Below are 21300 nucleotides of genomic sequence, written 5' to 3' on the forward strand. Positions count from 1 at the left end.
ACTAATATATACAGAGAAAATTTAAGTTCACTAGAGGTTGGCAAAGAAGATTTGCAACAATTCCCCAAGGGTACAGTGGTGACACATTCATTAATTTAGCTGATACAAAGTGCCAGGTGTTCTTAATAAAATTTCTCCCCAGGGAAAATATTTGTCTTCTAGTTGATAAATAAAGATCTTTCCATTTATCAAGGACTTTGAATTATAAATTACCCAGGCCTGAGACTGCTCATTAACATACAAAAACATCTATCCAGTTATTCATATTCTCTTTTTACTTTTTTAAAAATTCTGCATAATTAAAGTTTAGCAGAAGAATAAACGCAAGACTACATTTTCTGCCACTTTAAATGTATGCTATGCATGCTTCTATGTTACCAATGTGTTTTGTCTAACAATATTCTCATAGTATTTAAGGTTAATCTCTTGCTAAGTAGCATCAACTATCACCTACTGTGTTCCACTTACACAAATTCTTAAACTTGATTTAAAGTATTTTATACATTAGTCAGTGCCCAAACGATGTGTCTCAGTTTAATTATATGAGCATTTTTCACAGCTCAAAATGTAGGAGATAGAACAAAAATAAAAGTTATCATGGCAAACTCAGAACAAGACAAATATTACAAGAGATTATCAGGCACCTATTATAGAGCAACTTGATCATTTCCTTAAAAAAAGTTTAAATTGAACTAATTTAAAAGAAAACCTTTCCTCAATGGTAACATGTATTGGAACCAGCAATGACATAGGTCTGCACAGACAGGGTTTGGTTTTGCGGCAGGGGGGGAGGGGCAGTTGGAGTGGCTGCACATTGTCAGGAACATAAATGAATGTTTCAAATTGCTTCTTAATATCGGAGTCAGTATAGTTTAACATCCTTTAAAGGGAGGGAATAATTATCAAACAGTCAGAATGTTTCACTGTAAATTCTATTTCCAGTGTTGCCAATGACTTTATGACACTGGGCAAACTGCTCAACCTTCTTGGTCTCAGTCTACCCAGCTGTAAAATGGGTACAATACCTACCTCACAGAGTGGTAGTGACACTTATTAATTAATGCTCCTAAATATTTTATAGATTCTTGGATAAAAGGCGCTATATAAATGCAGAGTGTTGTTAATAATCCTAACTAGTGGCCTGCTTCTGTGCATGCTGGACACTTCCCCAGGAGTTGCTCTTCACTTTGCAGGATTGGTCACTGTATTTTATAAACAAATTTAAAAACATTTCCATTCTACCTTTGTAAAACTTGGATATGAAATTTTCACTTATCTCCCATTGAGATGTTACAGCATTCATTATATCTGTAGTGTCAGTAACACCAGTGACCCATGCTGGTGTTACAAAACAGTCTATGGGGTAAAGCAGCAATGTTTTATGCACTAGTGAACACATTTGTAGGATTTTCAAAATTCTATACAACAACATGGATTATTATCACTGTGATTTCAATTGTGCTCAGACACTCCACTCAGGATCCTGGACCCATAAGTGCTAGATGCTGTACAACAGACAATAAGAAAGAGTATCTGCCCTCCAGATATTCAACAACAAACCATATTGGAAACCTAAACAATAGAAAGTGCATTGAGCTAAACATCTTTGCTCATCTCCAGCCTCCCGAAATGCTGTGGTCCAGCTCATCTTCCTTTTCCATTGCTCCAAACACATCACCCTCTTTACAGTCCCTTTAATGCCTCCACATCCACTTCAAACTCCTTGTTCTCAATTTCAAGTTTCTGCTAATGCCTCTACCTCTCATTCCTGAATATTCATCACTCTCCTGTTTCTTACCAGGTCCATTTCCACACCTCCTCCTCCTGCCGTCCTCTCTCCAACAAGCATTTCCATGCCTTCTCCCATGCGGCCATTACACCTGGAAAGTTCTCCCTGAACCTCAACTTCTCTCTTCCTCCAAAGCCCTCCCCAAAACTATTTTTTCCATGGTCCATGAAAAACAAACCTGTAATTCCCTATAAAATATTTTAAAAAAAGATGTAATCCCTTCTTCTCCTTTATGTTTGTGTCACCTTTTTAGACTGTAGTATTTCGGGGGCAGGAGCTTGCTTTTCACATATATTAAAGAGCCTAGCAAATTTTGGGGTGGGACATAATTTTTCAATATATGAAAAAGTATTTGCTGAAGGGCAGATCAGTGCCACTAATGTCACCTATGCAGTGAATGCAAGGAAGACTTCAGAAGACAGTAAGACAGCCACAACACTGGCAACCTATGAAACGTCAACTAATCGTATTTATTTGGAGACCTTGCGGCACCTTAGTGACTAACAAATTTATTTGGGCATAAGCTTTCGTGGGTTATAACCCACTTCATTCAACGCAGGGAGTGGAAAATACAGTAAGCAGGTATAAACATACAACACATGAAAAGATGGGAATTGCCTTACAAGTGGGGGAGTTCAGTGCTAATGAGACCAATTCAGTTAGGGTGGATGTGGCCAATCCCCAACAGTTGATAAGAAGGGGTGAGTATCAACAGAGGAAAAATTATTTTGTAGTGACCCAGCCACTCCCAGTCTTTATTCAGGCCTAATGTGATGGTGTCAAGTTTGCAAATTAATTCCAGTTCTGCAGTTTCCTGTAGGAGTCTGTTTTTGAAATACTTTTTGTTGAAGAATGGTAACTTCTAAGTCTGTTATTGAGTGTCCAGGAAGATTGAGGTGCTCTCCTATCGGTTTTTGAATGTTACAATTCTTGATGTCTGATTTGTGGCCATTTATTCTTCTGCGCAGAGACTGTTCAGCCTGGCCAATGTACATGGCAGAGGGGCATTGCTGGCACATGATGGCATATATCACATTGGTAGATGTGCAGGTGAACAAGCTGTATTTATTTGGAAATTTACAGGCTTATGGAAAGGTTCAGTCTTTAAAAAGAAAAATTGTTGCTGTTTGTGACGTTATTGATATAATCTGGGACCATATAGAACATGGTTGCAACCAAGATCCTGTAGTGGCACCAAATCTTATGTAAAGGGGGTCATACAAGGTGTCTAAGACCAGGTTATGGGTTGCTGGTTATAATTATGGTGTCTATATGTATGTATCATTTTGTAGTTGAAGTTATGAGTACTGGCTCTATACTGTCTGTATTTCAAATTTGTGTTGTGCTTCTGGGAGACATCCCAAACAGGTTGGTGTTAGCTCTGCCTAGCCTGCTTGATGGCCCATTAAGGACCATCAGCTACACAACTGACCCATGGAGAGAAGGCAGCAAAATATGCATGGACTCGCTCATGTGACTCCAGACTCCATTTTGCTGTAATTTTCCACAGTAAGGACAACGAAGTGTTCTTACACCTGGAAAAGCCTATAAAAGGCTGATGCTTCGTCTCCATCTTGTCTTCAGTCCTGCTTCTTACCTCTGAGGTGGCTTTGCTACAAACTGAAGCTCTGAACAAAGGACTGACTGACCCATCCCAGTGGGGGATGTACTCCAGAAACTTGATTTGAACCTGCAGTTTACTCCATCACTGCTACCAGCCTGAACTAAGAACTTTGCCATTACTGTACGTAATTGATTCCATTTAACCAATTCTAGCTCTCATCTATATCTTTTTCCTTTTACAAATAAACCTTTAGATTTTAGATTCTAAAGGATTGGCAACAGCGTGTTTTGTGGGTAAGATCTGATGTGTATATTGACCTGGGTCTGGGGCTTGATTCTTTGGGATCGAGAGAACTTTTTTCTTTTACTAGGGTGTTGGTTTTCATAACCATTCATCCCCAGGACGAGTGGGACTGGTGGTAATATCGGAAAACTGGAGTGTCTAAGGAAATTGCTTGTGTGACTTGTGGTTAGCCAGTGGGGTGAGACCAAAGTCCTCTTTGTCTGGCTGATTTGGTTTGCCTTAGAGGTGGAAAACCCCCAGCCTTGGGCTGTTACTGCCCTGTTTAAGCAATTGGTCCTGAATTGGCACTCTCAGTTGGGTCCCACCAGAACCGCATTGTTACACTGTTTTTTAAAAAAAATCAGATTGGTCACTAGTAAGCATGATGGATTACTGTAAATAAAACAAGTGATCCCTGGAGCATGTAAATACTATATTAAATACATGTGTCAGCCTGAGTCTTTGAAGACTTTTGTACAGCCTAAAAAGGAGTTATACTGTTAAGCATTTTGAAACACAATAAAAATGAACTTTTAACTAAGCTGAATGTGACTGTTACAAAATGTAAAGCATTTTATCTGGAATCTGTAGAAGCAAGACTCTAATGTGAACCTTAGCAGCAAGAAAGAGAGCCTTTCAAAAGTTTTTCCCTCATGAGAACAGCTATGTAATTAGTTAGGCTTTTCTTTTGGGGGCGGGGGGGCAGGGGAGGAGAAGGGGAAGAGAGGATTATTGACTTGCATTAGACATTGCAAGCATGAACAAAAATCTGAGGCTGTCCATTTAAGAAAAAGGTGCCCATCCCTGAAATGATACTTTTGCCACAAACACAATGAAGAGGAAGTCTAATTTCTAATCTTTCCACTGGCATCCCAGACATTGTGCAGCAAAAGCAGTTTTTCAGTGATCTTAATAGCCTGATGACTGCCATTCAGGCTGAGAAGAAAAATCAGGAAGAAAACAATCAACTGGAGATGTAATGATTCCAACAAACAATAAAAATATAAGGGACAAAAAAGAAAAAAACACTTAGGACAATGAAACAGCAAATTAGAGGAAGATAAAAAATACAGTGTGCACAAAAGCTGGAGGAAGAGCCAGAAAAGGTTAATTAAAAGTAGATTCAAGGTAAGAATAGAAAACAGCTAAAGGCATTAAATGCTAATGAGACGAGCTGATCCAAAAAAAAATCTGGTAATGAGACATTCAGAGAACTGAAGAGGTAAAAAACAAAACAAGGGAAAATAAGCAAGGAAGAAAGTAAGAGCAGTAATCAAATAAATAAGATCTTCAACTAATTGTAATACCATGCAAAAACATATCTGTATTTGTACTTACTCCTCCCAGTCAAAACAAATGTTTTGTTCTAAGAAACTATTTACTATTAAAAAAATCCTCAAGACAAATTAGTAAAGGCAGTAACAATAATTCAGCTGCTTTTTAGTTCAATATTTTCAATAGAAAAGTAAATTAAATATACTGCGTTGGTCATTTTCCCATGAACTTCTACTAGCTTACACAGCATTTTAAACCCTTTGTTCATTATAAGATCTTCTTTTTTACAAATGCAATATACGTTTCAATTATGCCCGTTTTCATCCATTCTCCCAGCAATATCCTGCCGTCGGCCAACCAGTTGCCAAGTTCCTTCCAGTACTGCTGAATCCTTGAGAGCACAGGTTATCCACAAACACAGGTGGGAGGGAGGCTCAGCAAGAGTAGTAGTGATGAGACATAGGGCAAGTCTACACTACAAAATTAAGTCAGCCTAAGTTACATCGACGTACAGCTGCCGCAGTCATTAGATCACTTTTGCATGTCCACATTAGGCTCCTTGTTTCAGCAGTGTGCATCTCCAACTAGCAGTGCTTGCATCAATGCAGAGAGCAGTGCACATTCCACTGCACAACTCACTTATTTAGCACAGGGTGTTTTGGGAAGGGTTTGCAATGCCTCACAGGAGCAAACGAGACACACAGGGGTAACTGGGAATATGGTTTCAATGTCCCATAATGCAGTTTTCTCCATCTCATAATTTTATCTGCATCCTAGAATGTTGCACACTTTTCAAATGCTCTGCAAACATACGTGTCTGTCATCTCTGCAAGAAGCATGGATCCTACACAGCTCTGCACTATTGCGATGAGCATTGTGAACACAATGTGCCTGATCCTGCAGCATTTCTAGAGCCACAAGGAATATGATGATTTTTTGCAGGCTGGCTTGCTGTGTACCATGAAAAAAAACAATTCAAGGTTGTTGTTGGCAGTCAAAGAGCAGCTGCAAACAATGAAGCACCAGTTCTGGCGCCAAGAAACAAGCACTGACTGGTGGGACTGCATCGTTATACAGGTATGGGATGACAAACGGTGGTGCACAAGGCCACATTTCTGGGACTGTGTCCGGAGCTCACTCCAGTCCTCTGGCACAGCAACACCAAAATGAGCGCTGCACTGGCTGTAGAGGATGAGTGGAAATCGCTGTGTGGAAGCTGACAACACCAGATTGCTAACACTGGATGGGAAGGGTTGCTGTGATGCAAGTGTGCAGGGCCATTAATCACATTCTGCTATGAAGGAGTATGACTCAGGGCAATACGCAGGACATAGTGGATGGTTTTGCAGCAACGGGGTTCGGGAACTATGGTAGGACGATAGATGGCACACATATCCCTATTCTGGCACCGGACCTCCTTGCCACAGAGTACATCAATAGAAAGGGCTACCTTTCTATGGTATTGCAAGTGCTGGTGGATGACCGGGCACGTTTTACTGACATCAGCATGGGATGGTCAGGGAAGATGCATGATGCACGCATCTTTAAGAACACAGGCCTGTTCAGAAAGCTGTAAACAGGGACTTTCTTTCCAGACCAGATAATTACCATTGGTGATATTGAAATGCCTATAGTGATGCTGGGAGACCCAACATACCTTACTCCCATGGGTCATGAAGCCATATGTTGGCCCCCTCAACAGCAGCTAGGTGCACTTCAACCGCAGCGGGTACAAAATGACAGCTGAATGTGGCTTTGGCTGCTTGAAATGTCTCTGGTGCTGTATATTCACAAGAGTAGACCTCAGTGAAGGAAAAAACAAATATCCCCATGGTTGTAGCCAGGACCGTCCCCAGGGGGTGTGGGGCCCAGGACATAGGCACCAAGTTTCTATGTGCCTGGCTCCATCCAGGTCCTGCCCCCACCTCCTCTTCCCACTCACCTCTTGCTGGCCCCGCCCCCCCTTCCCCATCCAGTTCTTCCCTCTCCCCCGAGCGCACTGCGCCCTTGTTCCAGACACGGCAAAACAGCTGTTCGGCAGTAGGCTCTGGAAGGGAGGTGGAGGCACTGAGTGGTGGGGCCCACCAGCAGGCAGGAGGCGCTGCGGAGAGGGAGAGGTTGCTACAGGGGCTCCTTCTCACTCCCCCCGCCCCTCCACACCTCACCTCCCCGCTTGCCTCCTCAGGAAGCACAGGGCCCCAGGCAGTTGCCCCCATTTGCCATACCTTAAGGACAGCTCTGGTTATAGCCGCCTGCTGTGCACTTCATAATATCTCTGAAGCAAAGGAGGAGAAGTTTCTGCCAGGGTGGAGGGTGAAAGTGAAACAAACAGTTGTCTGCTGATCTTTAACAGCCAGATACCAGGGCTATAACAAGAGCTCGACCTAACTACATTTACCTAAGCGCTTCACCTCTCGCAGAGGTAGAGTTATTATGTCAGCGTAGTGGGCAAGTTACATCGGCGGGAGCAATATTTTAGTGTAGACGCTTACACTGTTAGGTCAATGTAAGCTGCCTTGTGTCAGCCTAACTCTGTAACGTAGACCAGGCCATACAGTAGTGCTACTTCAGCTAATTTGTCCTAGTGATAGTGTCAGAAATGAGACAGAAGGTTGCAGAGAGTATAAAGAAGTGGAGAACAGGGATTTTCAAAATTGCTCTCTAAAGGTCTGCTAAGGAGTTCTTGCTTCTACAGCCTTGTACCAAGAAAGCATTTTTGCTTAGGTATGGGCCTAATTCAGCAAGGTATTCAAGAACATGCTTAATTTTAAGCATGGGAATAATTCCAGTGATTTCAATTGGACTATTCTCATGCCTAAAGTTAGGCACATGTTTAAGTACCTGGCAGAACTGAAATCTACGTGTCTTGCTAACAAGTAAGAAAGAGTGAGTCTAGGCTTCCCTCAGTTCTGTGAAGAAACAAAACACTTCCAGTGGGAGCCTGAAGGGATGAGATCCTTCCTATTTTGATACATCTAGAATATCGTGTTAGGTTCGCAAAGGGAGAAAACCACACAAGTAATGTATCAGTGAATGAATCATTAGGAAAATTTTCTAACTAGAGTCATTATTCTCCTGTATTACTTATTTTATTCTGACACCACTACTCTGCCAGTAATGTATAGCTGTATAGTCATTACTGGAGTTATACACTTGTCATGGTGACTTTTTTTAAACTTTAAAATAAAGAAAATCATGCATTTGTCATGGCACAAGTGTCATACCATAGTATTTTATTGCAAAGTATATTACAAAGAATGAAATCATGGACCTAGTTCACTTTATATTTTTAAGTTTTCAGACATTTTTAAAATGTTCTTGGAGATATCAGATGTGATGCCCAGCTAGCTAACCTTTCCAGCTTTTATTGTTCTTTTCCAGACATGCCTTCATCTATCGAGTTTTTTAAGTTACCATCAACATGTTATTTGAGCCCCTGACCTATAGTTTTATTCCTCATCCACAATTTTTTTGCATTTGATATTAATCTAGATCAGCGATAGGCAACCTGCGGCACGCGAGCTGATTTTCAGTGGCACTCACACTGCCCAGGTCCTAGTCACCAGTCCGGGAGGCTCTGCATTTTAATTTAACTTTAAATGAAGCTTCTTAAACATTTTAAAAACCTTATTTACCTTACATACAACAGTGTAGTTATTTATTATAGACTTCTAGGAAGAGACCTTCTAAAAACATTAAAATGTATTATCGGCACACAAAACCTTAAATTAGAGTGAATAAATGAAGACTCAGCACATCACTTCTGAAAAGGTTGCCAATCCCTGATCTAGCTTCTCTTTCACTTAGTATCTTAGAAAAATATAAACAAGTGAGCATTCATACAAGTATCACCTCTAAGAATTATGACATTGTTATTATTTGCTATAGATGACCAACAGCAAAAGCTTCACAAAGTAATTGATAAAAGCATCAATCCATCTCTTACTTTTAGTCAACACCAGGCCCTCTCAGAGGTCCAGAGAGGCCCAGACCACTTCCAGCTTTTTGAAGGCCCTACCCATAATAAAAATAAAAAAAGATGACACATGAAAACAAAACAAGGCACCAAAAAAAGAGTGAGACATAATCTGAATTTTTTTTATTTAACAAATGCTTTTCTAGCCTTTTTCTGTGCAAATGCGCTAATTATTGAGGGGAAAAAATCTAGCTTTCGTGCAATGTCACAGTTGATATTAAGCATGGTGAGCCCATTCAAATGCTCTTGTCCCATAGTTGAACACTGATAGTTCTTTACCTGCTTCAACATGTGGAAGGTGTGTCCTTCAGATGCAGGCAAACTGACAAAAATACGCAATGTGATTGTGATATTTGGAAACACCCCAGAGAGTTCAAGTTCGAGTATTTCTTGAAGCAATTCCTTTGGCTTGCAATCCAATTTAAAGTTCGTGGAATATATTCATTTGAAGAAGATGTCCTTGTCACTGAGATCTTTTGAGATTTCTTTGTTGTACTGTTGCTGAAATTGTTCAGCTATAGAAAGAAGATCTTCATTACTCAGTCCACTAAACTGCTCAAGAAACCCAAAGATGGTACAAATTAGTCACAGTGACTCAGCGACGTGTAAGACCTGACTGAATAGAGTCAATGATAACAAAGAAGACGCTGACCCTCTAATGCTGCTCGGCCTCGGATTCAGTAGGTAAGTTGCAATTGGTGGAGAACTCGGATGAAATGCCAATATTCTGTGCTACTAATTTGGCCTCAATCAGGATCGCACCCCATTGTCAACGTATCTGTTGAGTGTCATTGATAAGACTTGCAATGTTACCCCTCTCAACATCAGGTGTAGCATTATGTGTTTCAATTACCACATTAGTTTGGTGGATCACTGTAAAGATGACATCAGAATACATTCAAATTTGGACATGTGCTTTTGAATAGACTGAAGTTCAGTTTGAGCCTGTGCTGTGAGATTGAGAGATTCAAGCTCATTTAAAGCCTCTCTCACTGAATTCAAATGCTGCACCCAACTGGTTGAACACCATCAATCCGTGCAGACCATCTAGTTTTGGACATCCCATGCAGTGAAGTAGGAAGATATTGCCTCAGAATTTCCCACCTTTCTGGACTGCTACTGAAGAGATTGTACATTTGCTGAACAGTTCCAAAGTAGGTAATTTTATCCTTGCATGATTCAGCAGAGTCAACACCTACAATGTTAAGTGTGTGGTTTCCACAGCTGGAGAAAATGCAGTTTGAATGACGCTCAAGCAGATCTGCTTGTACACCTTTGTACTTCCCAGTCATATTAGATCCATTGTCACAGGCTCAACCAATTCAGACTTGAAAATCTAACTTAAAACCTTCTAGAATTGCTAGTACTCGAGCAGCAATTTCTTTTCCAGTTTTTTTTCATGAAATTATCAAAACAAAATAAACCTTTCTTCAACTGAAAATTCTGAGCTGTTTACAATCTTAACATAGCGAATAACCATAGTAGGCTGTTCCTTGTGAGAACAATCTGGAATGGCATCAACAATTGAAAAATACTTGGTATTTCAAATCTCATTAAGAATTGTTGTTTGTATGAATGACCCATATAGCTCAATAAACTCGTTTTGTAGCCATGTGGAGAGATAATGGACTTGCATGCGCTTTTGACTCTCTTGCAATTCTCAAACACGTTTAACATGCTCTGATTAAAGTGGGTCATGTTTGATGAGGAGCCCACCTATGCCTAGAAAGTTTCCATTTGCACAATCACCAATACTTTAACTGGAACCAAAGAAAGCCAATCCCCACTCAGAAAGAAAAAGGATGACATTCAGGATGCACTCAAGAAGATTTTTCCAGTTATTACTTTCTGTAGAGAATTCAGTCAAGAGTAAATTCTCAACTGAACTTTCAGCTGATTTTGCCCTACTGCTGATTTCCATGCAACATAGTTTTCTTTTTATGACGTTAAACTCTCATGTGATGGTATTCGGTCTTTCAATCTCCTCCAACCTCTGTTGATGCTTCATCCTAATTGATCAGAGAGAACTGATGCATTTGTAACACTTTTGTTCAAAATGAAGCAGGGTGCACAGTACAGAGATTGTTTTTTCGTACTGCAGCATAACCAGACTCTTGTGCAGGTCTCACTCTTTGGAAGAGTTTTTGTCAGCAAACAAGTAGGAAAGGCATGATTATCAGCATCTCATGGAATGTTACTTGGAATTTCAAAACAACTAATTTGAAGAAAAGATTGCATTTGGGCAGCATTGCTCTTGTCCATAATTCCAATGACAGTGACAGTCAAACTGTAGTACTCATGAATTGCTATTGCTGCATAAGATCTACATCTTCCTGTTGCTGTTGAGTTTCTTGATCATACACAGGATCTTCTGCTGCATCTGTTACTGTTGGTACATCTCCTTCTTGACTACTGTCCTCATGTTCATGTATTGGCATTGAAATATCACCTGTTGCAGTTGCAGAGTTTTCATTATCTGTAGCATTGTTTGCTGGGCAAGGTGCGCTTTCCACTGGTTTGAGAAATGAAGTTATTGGCTTTGAGCTCTTAGCTGCTGCTTCACTCAGTTATTTTTGCCATGTCTTGCTTGCACACTTTCAAATCTCCTCTTCATAGTGATCTATCTGGTCAATTTGTAGTCTATCCATACTTATAGCAGAATATTTCAAGTAAGTAGCTTATCTACACTTGAAATCGTCTACTGTAAACATGTACACAAATGCTATAAAGACTTAAAAGGAAGGAATACTAATTAAGAACACAAAATGAAACAGACAGGTTATTATCCTTATCATTGAATCAAAACTCAAGCACGCAAGCTATAACAGGCTGAGCTGAAGACAAAGGGATGACATATATATAGTAAACACAGACAGGGATACAGACAGAGGGATAATGTCCAAAAATTTCAAACGTGTCCTCACAAAACTCACTGTACAAGATTGTCCTCACAAATTTTCACCTTAAATCTGGGCCTACAGACTACGAAAGCCTATGACGATGGCCAAGCTACCAAGCAAAGTCTCAATTAACCAACCAACCAGACACCTCTTTTAGCTGCCATATGAAGATAATAATGAGGAATTCTCACACAAATAATTCCTTAAACAACTAAACATAAAACTATAAAGACACTAAAATGTAACAATTCTCTACCTTTGAACACGCACTTGATCCAGCACCAGCCACTAGTAGTGGTTTGTTTATATAATCAGCTGATCTGAGAGGACACGTTCATCACAGTCTAATCTTGTACCATCAGAACAGATTTAATTTTATTAATATTTATGAACATATTTAACTTTTTAATATGACAATATCTGTATCGGTTAACAAAAAAAATTGTGTCTGTTACCAAATCACATCTCTTATTTGCTTAAATTTGCAGCTCTAAGCTGAGAGAGTATCACATTTTGGTCTGATAGGGATGTGCATAAAAACAAGTTGCAAAACTTATTAAATGCCAAAAGTAGTGTCTAAATTTGAGGCCCTCTTTGAGCTTAAGGTGCAGGGCAAATGGCTCCTCCTCTGATTGGCCCCTGTCAACTCTACAATTGCTCTCATCCTGTACTCAACAACAGGTTGCCACTATCTTGCAAAAGAAATCAATGTTTGCCTCCACTCTCTAACCAGTCTCTAGCACAACATCTATTTTTACACCACTGATAGTTACAACAAAAAAGGGATAACACATTGACTACCATCTTTGAAACAACAGTTCATCCAGCTGGTATAAGAAAAAACAACTGAAGGAGACTGATATTTTACTGGGTGTGACATATGGCCAGAAAAGTTTAAGCATCCTACAGGATACATGACCCAAATTCAACCTTTAGGGACAAATTGGTAGATAACTGTGTTTGTGTGTTTACATAAACACTGTTAGAGGTTAACAATGTAATCGAACATTTCCTGTCTATGCTGTATTCTGTTAATTCAGAGATCAAAAGGAGAACATTTAAATGAACTGTAAATATAGTGATATCACTGTATTGATTTCTCTTTGAAGTATATAGCAAATCACCTGCAAATGGTAGAAAATAGGCAATTGCCTTATGTTATTCTGACTAGCTAATTACAGGTGATGGTTAGGAAATAGGTCTACTTCAGAGTCGGGATATTGCCTATTGTTCAGCTAGGAACTCTGAGCTATCAAAAGAAGGCCTGAAACTATCTAAAAAACTCTGGGGTCCTGATCCTTTTTATCTCAGATCTGCTTGATGCTTTATGCAGGGGAAGCTTAAGTCATAAGACTGAGATCTCCAGTCCCACCTGGATCACCCTGGATATGAACATTAGACTGAATCTATGAACTAATTCTGAAAGAAGTATTTGCACCTACAAAGCTCACCATCTCTATGAAATTGATCTCAGAACTGCACTCATGTTTGTGGATATACTGATCTTTTAACCAATATTCCCTCTCTCTTTTTGTTTTTAATACATTTTAGTTTAGTTAATAAGAATTGGTAAGATCTGAAATATTCATTAACTTGACAGGTGATGTGTCCTATCCTTTGGGATTGGTAGAACTTTCTTATACAATTAATACAATTTTCAGTAATCCTCATCATATTTGACTTGAGGGTCTGTGTGGAAGCCCAAGGCTGGGTTGCTCTAAGGGAACTGAGTTTCTGTCTTCTGTGTAACCAGTAAGGTATTGTAGAAGCTGTTTTGTGCTGGCTTGGTAAATCTAAGTATTGGAATATCCACAGCTTTGGGGATTGTCTGCCCCATTTTTTGCACTTTTCCCTAATTCAGTAATCTCAATGTGCCCACCCCCTCCCAGGACCCTAGTCACACTGGGTTGGCCAAATAAGGAGCATGAACTTTTAACACAGATGCAAGTCCTTGTTTTAGAGGACTTGTAGAGAAAATGCTAAATTTAAAGAAAAAAAATGTGCAGAGAATGGAGATGCGGGTCCATTTCTAAACAACTTAAGGCTGAAAAAAGGTGATTATTGTGGGCTTCTATTACCTCTATAGGTATTTAGTATGTGAAGGTGTAAGTATAAGTATGACCGGGCTAGCTCAAAATTTCCATTCAGCCACCCATTCAAAGTAAAAAGATAGTGAAGTTGATGAAGGTGGGCTAATTACATAAAAATAAATTTTCACTTTTCAGTTTAATCTTTCACTAAATTCTGCAAATAAGTGCTAACACCAAAACTGAATGGTTCTGACTATACAGCCACTCCATAATGGACTGAGTCATACACCCATTATAAACCACTTACATTTTGCAACATTAATTGGCTTACAAATATAATACAAGTAATAATGCTTTTTAAATTTCTCTTACAAGTGGCACAAATAGAAACTGATTCCTTTTTCAATAAATTTCTGTCAGGAATAACGAGTACTTCCACAGTTAGAAAGAAATGTCCCTTAAAGCCGAAAGTCATAAAATGGAACTTAATGCAGTACATATTATCTGATTATATACGATAACATGGGAGGAGTAAATGTGTATCGTCTTGTTTTCTACAAAACTACGCAGCATACAAACTATATGTACATGAAAGCTTAACACATGTACTAAACAAGCATTGCTTTTCAAGCCATAGAAAGACAGGCTGATAAAGGACAGAAGTAGTTACCTACTCTACAGTAACTGGTTCTTTGAGATGTTGTCAACATGGAACTCACTGTAGGTGCGCCTGCATCTGATGAGCATGAGATCAGTTTTTTGTTTGTTTTTTTTTAAACACAACAGTGTCCCTTAGGGCTGCAAATGCACCCTGTGCCTCCTCATGCTTCTGTGAAAGAGCAGTGACTACAACCCTCCCGTTTCCTTGCAATTCAAAGCCTTTGGTAGCTGAGGAGTCTGAAAAGCAGGGATAGAGGACAGGTTAGGGGATTCACACTGACATCATCATCTTGAAGAACCAAAGATACCATAAGGCAAGTACTGTAACTGTCCTTTCTTCTTCAAGTATGCATGACTGTGGATCCCACTACAGGTGACTGGCAAGAATTACCCCTCAGGATGGGAGGAATGAGGAGTTTCAGCTGCATCAGTCAAACCTTGATTGTAATACTGCTCTCCTAAACTTAGTCTTGACCCAGCTGTCAAGTCCAAAGTGTTTGACAAAAGTTATGTGGTCACTCCGTGACATCGCCTTGTACATCTCTGATATTGGCAAATGTCTGAAGAATGCAAATGTTACTCTGTAATGAGTCTTGATGTTCAGTGAGAGATATTCACCAGCCAACTGTTAACACAAGGAGATACACTGTTGTAGCCAATTTTGATATTCTCTGAGGTGAGGGTTTGGCTACACTTGCAGCTGTACAGTGCTGGGAGTTAAAGCTGTCTTCATACAGCTGTGTACGGAAAGCGCTGCACTGTGGCCACAGTGACAGCTACCAGTGCTGCAGTGTGGCCACATTTGCAGCGGTGTTGGGAGTGGTGCATTATGGGCAGTTCAAGTGGCTGCAACGTGCTTTTCAAAAGGGGGGGGGTGGACTGTGACAGGGAGCGTGAGGCAGACAGAGAGAGTGGATTTTTGGAGCTGACACTGTTCTCAGCTCCCTGCCTTGCAAGTTCTAAGGACTTGAAGATACACAGCACCAATCTTCAATCATTTTAAAAGTTTCGACCCCTTCCCCCACCCCTCTCTCATTCACTAAATGCAAATAGCCTTCAGACCAGATAAGCAGCTGCTCCAAAATGGACCACCACCACCACACCGCCTCCAGGCTGCTTCTCTCCTCAAGCAAACACTAGCTGTGGACATTCATCCCTCTGCCTGCCTCTGTTCAAGCAAAGAGTAGCTGTGTTTGTTTTTTAGATAAGCAGCTCCGGGAGCCCCGAGTTCACAACAAAACAAAGAGTGTTACCTTTACTTAAAAAGCATTATGGGAAGGTTCTGGAGGTCAGTTACAGCTTAGTAAGATCAATCACTGTTTACATTGGCACCCCAGCGCTGCAAGAGCAGTGCTATAGTCGTTATTCCCCAGGCCGAGGTGGAGTACAGCCAGCGCTGTAGCCAGGGAGATACACCGCTGTATGTGCCTTGCCAGTGTGGACGGGGAGTAAGTTACAGCGCTGTAAAGCCACCACCAGCGCTGTAACTCTCAAGTGTAGCCAAGCCCTGAGATGGCTTAACCTTTACAACACCCATCTACAGCCATCAACAGAGAGGGTGAATCTCAAATGGTTTTGTCCTATCAATATAACAAAGCAATGTCCTGGAAACATCTAGCGTGCAATTTATTTTCTCCCAATGCCAAATGTGGTTTTTTGATGGATTGATTCAGATGAAGTTTCAGACCATTATGAGGATGACTTTTGGGTGAGGACTTAACACTACTTTGTCCCTCTGTAATAAAAAAGAAACATTCAAGAAATATTCTTCAAATAGTTTGAAAAGGAATAAGTCTGAAGCTTAGCCGGGGTAGCAGGATGGATACTCACTGGCTTCTGTCTCACTGAAGGCAGTAGAAGGGCAGTAAGAGGAAACCAAGGGAGGGTAGTGGCGACTCCACACCTTATGCCCTTGCATGGGAAGGCACAGGGCAGCCCCTATGGGCACTGCTGTAAATTCAGTCTGGCACACAACACACACTTTCAGTGGTATACAAACTGACATGCCCAACAAACTACAGGTTTATCATACAATGGGCATCATCTAAATTGATCTCAAAGGATATAACAACACATGTAATATTAGTTTGTGCCACTACACTGCCTGTACTTTTAAACTCTCTGACATTTTGCAGTTGGGCATTGGGAGCCCTCCTGAGACTTTTTAATATGGGCATGATCCAAAGCTCTTTGAAATTATTAAAAGCCTTCCCACTGATTTCAACAAGCTCTGGTTCAGGCACCTTTCCATACTGCAATCAGATGTCTGCCCAGTCCTACTGGATAACGCAGTCACTCTCAACCAGTAAGAGAAATCCTTCCCTTTCCACAATATAGTGTCAATTCCTACATGTGCACTTCCGATATCGCTTCCACTTCAGCAATAGCCTGACGCATCGGTTCTTTTCTAGATTATATCACTAATACAGATCTGGAGACAGTTAACTTGCATTTTCCTTGTAAGTACCAAGTAAACTATTTTTGTGACATCCTTGCTACCTCTAACTCTGTATAAACAGGGATTCCTTGAATCTTCGTTATAACTCAAATTGGCTGCACTGTCTTGGATTTTTTGCTTTAATACTTTTTCCGAACATAGAGAACTCATCAGATTGCTCACTGATTGCTCCTCCAAAGCACGTACACACTTTCTGTACGTTTGAGGCTTCCTGTACCTTATGCATCTGCATTAATGACAAATCTCCAGGTGGAACCTGTACTCCCTCTCATGGTGATTTCTTCTATCACATCTAAATCAGGATTCAACAGCCTCCACTGGTTTCATACTCTCACTCGGTTTCTTGTCATCTCTTGCTGAAATTTCCATTGACACAAGACCAGCCTCTTCCTCAAATCTCTCTCAGTCAACAATTTGTTTGGCTTCTGTCATTACATAATCCAAACACCATTCAGTCTTTTAATGAGTCATTTAAATTTACATGAGATTTACAAGATGCCATGAGTTTCTTAAATTCAGCCAACAGACTTGAGGGGTTCTGATCATGTTTGACATCAAAACTAAACTTCTCCCCTATAACGAGCCGTCTGGGAAAGAGATGGTCCCTTAGGACTGTCCCAATACCTGCATTTAACTTTTCCTAGCTGGGTCACTAAGGCTTGTCGGGCTTTTGAGTAATTTCTGAGTCATTTCCTATAAAGCCCAATGGTTTTTTTAGGAACATCATTTACAAAAAAAAACCCTATTTATTCTATCTATGTAATCTGTCCACTGTTCTTCATTTTCGTTGTATTCTGTAACATGGACAAATGTGGTCACAACTTTATTAAATGAGAAGTCAACAGTGAAAGCAAACAAAAGAAATAAACCTCACTACTTTTTTGTTTCCAAGTCTCTCACGCTTTTGTCCAATGTCTTTAATCTACTATGTCTCCAATGTATGTGATGTGTGTGTTAATAATGCCTCATTGCAATGGCAGGATGGAAATCAATGAGAGAATGCACCAGAGCTGTTGCAACGCACTCTGTTTACTCAGATTCCCTTCTATTTCCTGTGTAAAAGCTCAGAGTACAAGGAACTAGAGCCTAGAACAGGGGTGGGCAAGCTTTTTGGCTCAAGAGCCACATCGGGGTTGCAAAACAGTATGGAGGGCCGGATAGGGAAGGCTGTGCCTCTCCAAACAGCCCACATCCCTCCCTGTCATCCCCCCCACCACTCCCCATCCCCCTCAGAGCCCCCAACCCATCCAATCCCCCCTGCTCCTTGTCCCCTGACCACCCCCTCCCAGGATCCGCGAACCTAACCGCCCCCCAGGACCCCATCCCTATCCAATCGCCCCTGCTCTCTGTTCCCTGACAGCCCCCGACCCCGGGACCCTCTGCCCTTAAGCACCCCCCTGGGACACCACCCCCTATTTACACCACCCCCCGCCCCTTTCAGAATGTGGCCCTGCGAACATGGGCAGAGGACTCAGTCGCACGGCCCGAGAGAAGCAGTCATTTCCCTTCAAAGCATCACATCTCTCTGGCCGGCTGTGCAGCCGTCCGGTGCTCCTTCTGAGTCCTCTGCCCCCATTCTCCGTGCTCCCAACTGCTCCCCTGCCCCCACAATGCAGCCCCTCCCGCCCTGCGGGGGGCGGTGCTGGTGCTGAGCTGCCCAAGTGCCCAGCCCTGGGTCCCCCTGTTGTTGCAAGGGCACCCTGTGTTCACTGGTAAATCTGCCCCTGAGCTGCCGGAGCCTGCCACGCCACCGCACTGCCAGCATGGCGAGCTGAGGCTGTGGGGTAGAGGGGACAGCAGGGGAGGGGCCAGGAGCTCAGGAACCAGGCAGGATGGCCCCGCGGGCTGGATGTGGCCCGCAGGCCAAAGTTTGCCCACCTCTGGCCTAGAAATACAAAGTAATATTTATATGTATGGATCCCATGTTTGATTAATTAACAATTATCATTTAGCACGCCAAATCCTGTGTTCCTGCATCAGGGGCGCGCAAACTTTTGGGCCAAGGGCCACATCTGGGTGGGGAAATGGTATGCAGGGCCGAGGCAGGGGGTTGGGGTGAGAGAGTATGGGGTATTGGAGGAGGCGAGGTGTGCAGAAAGGGGCTCAGGGCAAGGGATTGGGGCAGATGGGGGGTACGGGTGTATGAAGGAGCTCAGGGAAGGGGTGCAGGGGGTACAGAGTTCAGGGGGGCTCAGGGCAGGGGTGCAGGAGGGATGCGGGGTCCACGAGGGGGCTCAGGGCAGGGAGTTGGTGTGCAGGAGGGGTGCAAGGTGCTGGCAGGGGGCTCAGGGCAGGGAGATGGGGAGGCGATGCAAGAGGGGTTTGGGCTCCGGCCCAGCGCTGCTTGCCTAAAGCGGCTCCAGGGTGGCAGTGGCGTGCACCAGGGCCAGGGCAGGCTCCCTGCTTACCTGCCCTGTCCCCAGCCCAGTGCTGCACCCAGAAGCGCTGCGGCCCCTAGGGAGGGAGGGGGGGTGCGGAGGGCTCCGCATGCGCTACCCTTGCCATGTCTCCAGGTACCTACCTCCCCAGAAGCTCCCATTGACTGTGGTTCCCCATTCCCAGCCAATGGGAGTTGCGGGGGCGGTGCCTGGAGGCAACACATGGAGCCCTCTGCCCCCCCGCCCAGGGGCCACTGTGACTTGGTGCCGGCAGTGCCGCGGGCCAGATCCAAAGCCCTGAAGGTCCAGATCCAGCCCGCGGGACATAGTTTGCTCAACCCTGTCCTAAGTCTTCTAGGAGATGAAATGACGATCAGAGGACATATATAAAGGTAACAGTCAACTCTAAAACCATTATCTATACAATAGTAATCTCACACAGATACCCATTAATAGTATTATCACAAGTTCATCCTCTAAAGATGAAACACATCTTGTAGGCCATAAAACAAGGAATGGAAAGAAGCCCACAGGATACGTAAAAAAAACATGTGGAATAACCACCTGTGGAAGGATATAATATACAAGTTTCTAAAGATGGTTCGTATATTGTATAGAAATATTGGCTGATATTACGACAGTTTTATGCAAATAATTCTGAACAATGAGACTAACAGTACAGTGTCTGCATCATATGCACAAGTGGATACAGAAATCAATTACTACTGTATTTTCAAAAAAGGAAATATCTGGTATCAGGAGAACAACGACTTACGAAAAACTGCTATAAAGGAGCTATACCAGTAAAAAAGGAGCTATACTAGTAACACACTGGGCACTCGCACCTTCCAGCTAATATAATGTCCAAACAAAGACGGTTTTAATTTGAAATTACATTTCATGACTGTCAACTCTTGAGAGGTTTCCATGAGGTCCATCAAATCTATAGCAAAGACTTAAAAGGGAGCTGCGTCTTCACAGACCACTGATGTGTCTAATATAATCCTTGAGAACAGATGACAAAGCTAAAACTACAGTTTCTTCTGAAGATACAAGATTGCATAATAACGAATTGCACAAAACTCTAGTAGTTTATATATAAATGCTGAAGGAGAGATGACCAATATATATCTCCTATCCAAACAGACACTCAACTCTTCAAAACAACCCCATTATAATCATCCTTGAAATAAATAATGACAAAAGGTGGTATTAATATTACATGCTTGGAAATTGCGAGCTTGAACCACGACTTTTCATCTTGAAGACAGCTTTCTGGCAAGTAATGTGGAATGGAACCAATAAAAATTAAATAAAATGTATGAACGCTTACCGAACGTTGTTTGACTAACATGTTCCTGATGACTCCTTCCCTGGGAAGCCATCTTTTTTGCATAAGCATCAACCCACCAGGGCTTGTACTTCAAAACATGCTGAATGACTACATCTTCAAAAAAGTCAGCACTGGAGAAAAGAGTCGCTTGTTATTTATTTCAATATATAGTACACATACAAAAAAACCCACCAATCCCAGATTCTCTAGTGGCATACACTAAAAATTGGAGCTCTCAAGCAATAAAAAAATAATTAATTGCACAATTAAAAATTAATCGATTAATCACGATTAATCACACCGTTAAACAATAGAATACCATTTATTTCAATATTTTTGGATGTTTTCAACATTTTCAAATACATTGTATTCTGTTATAATTGAAATCCAAGTGTACAGTGCTCACTTTATATTTACTTATTACAAATATTTGCACTGTAAAAAACAAATTAATATTTTTCAATTCACCACTTACAAGTATTGTAGTGCAATCTATTTATCATGAAAGTTGAACTTACGAATGTAGAATTATGTACAAAAAACGGCATTCAAAAATAAAACAAAATAAAACTTTAGAGCCTACAAGTCCACTCAGTCTTATTTCTTGTTTAGCCAATTGCTCTGACAAACAACTTTGTTTACATTTTCAGGAGAT

At 41.5% G+C, this 21300-nt stretch overlaps 1 protein-coding gene across 5 annotated transcripts in view; it reads right to left on the minus strand.

Moving 5' to 3' along the window:
• The window catches only part of SHQ1 (SHQ1, H/ACA ribonucleoprotein assembly factor), a 113391-nt gene that overhangs the window by 70723 nt on the left and 21368 nt on the right, over positions 1-21300 (minus strand). For all 5 annotated transcript variants that reach the window (XR_007774956.1, XM_050957389.1, XM_050957392.1 and 2 more), the window contains exon 7: positions 20646-20776. Coding sequence is in view for 4 of the 5 variants with exons in the window: in XM_050957389.1 (XP_050813346.1) it covers positions 20646-20776 (131 nt within the window). In the remaining variant the exon portion in view is untranslated. The remainder of the gene's footprint in view (positions 1-20645; positions 20777-21300) is intronic.

This window comes from Gopherus flavomarginatus, chromosome 6 (genome assembly GCF_025201925.1).
Source record: "Gopherus flavomarginatus isolate rGopFla2 chromosome 6, rGopFla2.mat.asm, whole genome shotgun sequence".
NCBI lineage: Eukaryota > Metazoa > Chordata > Testudines > Testudinidae > Gopherus > Gopherus flavomarginatus.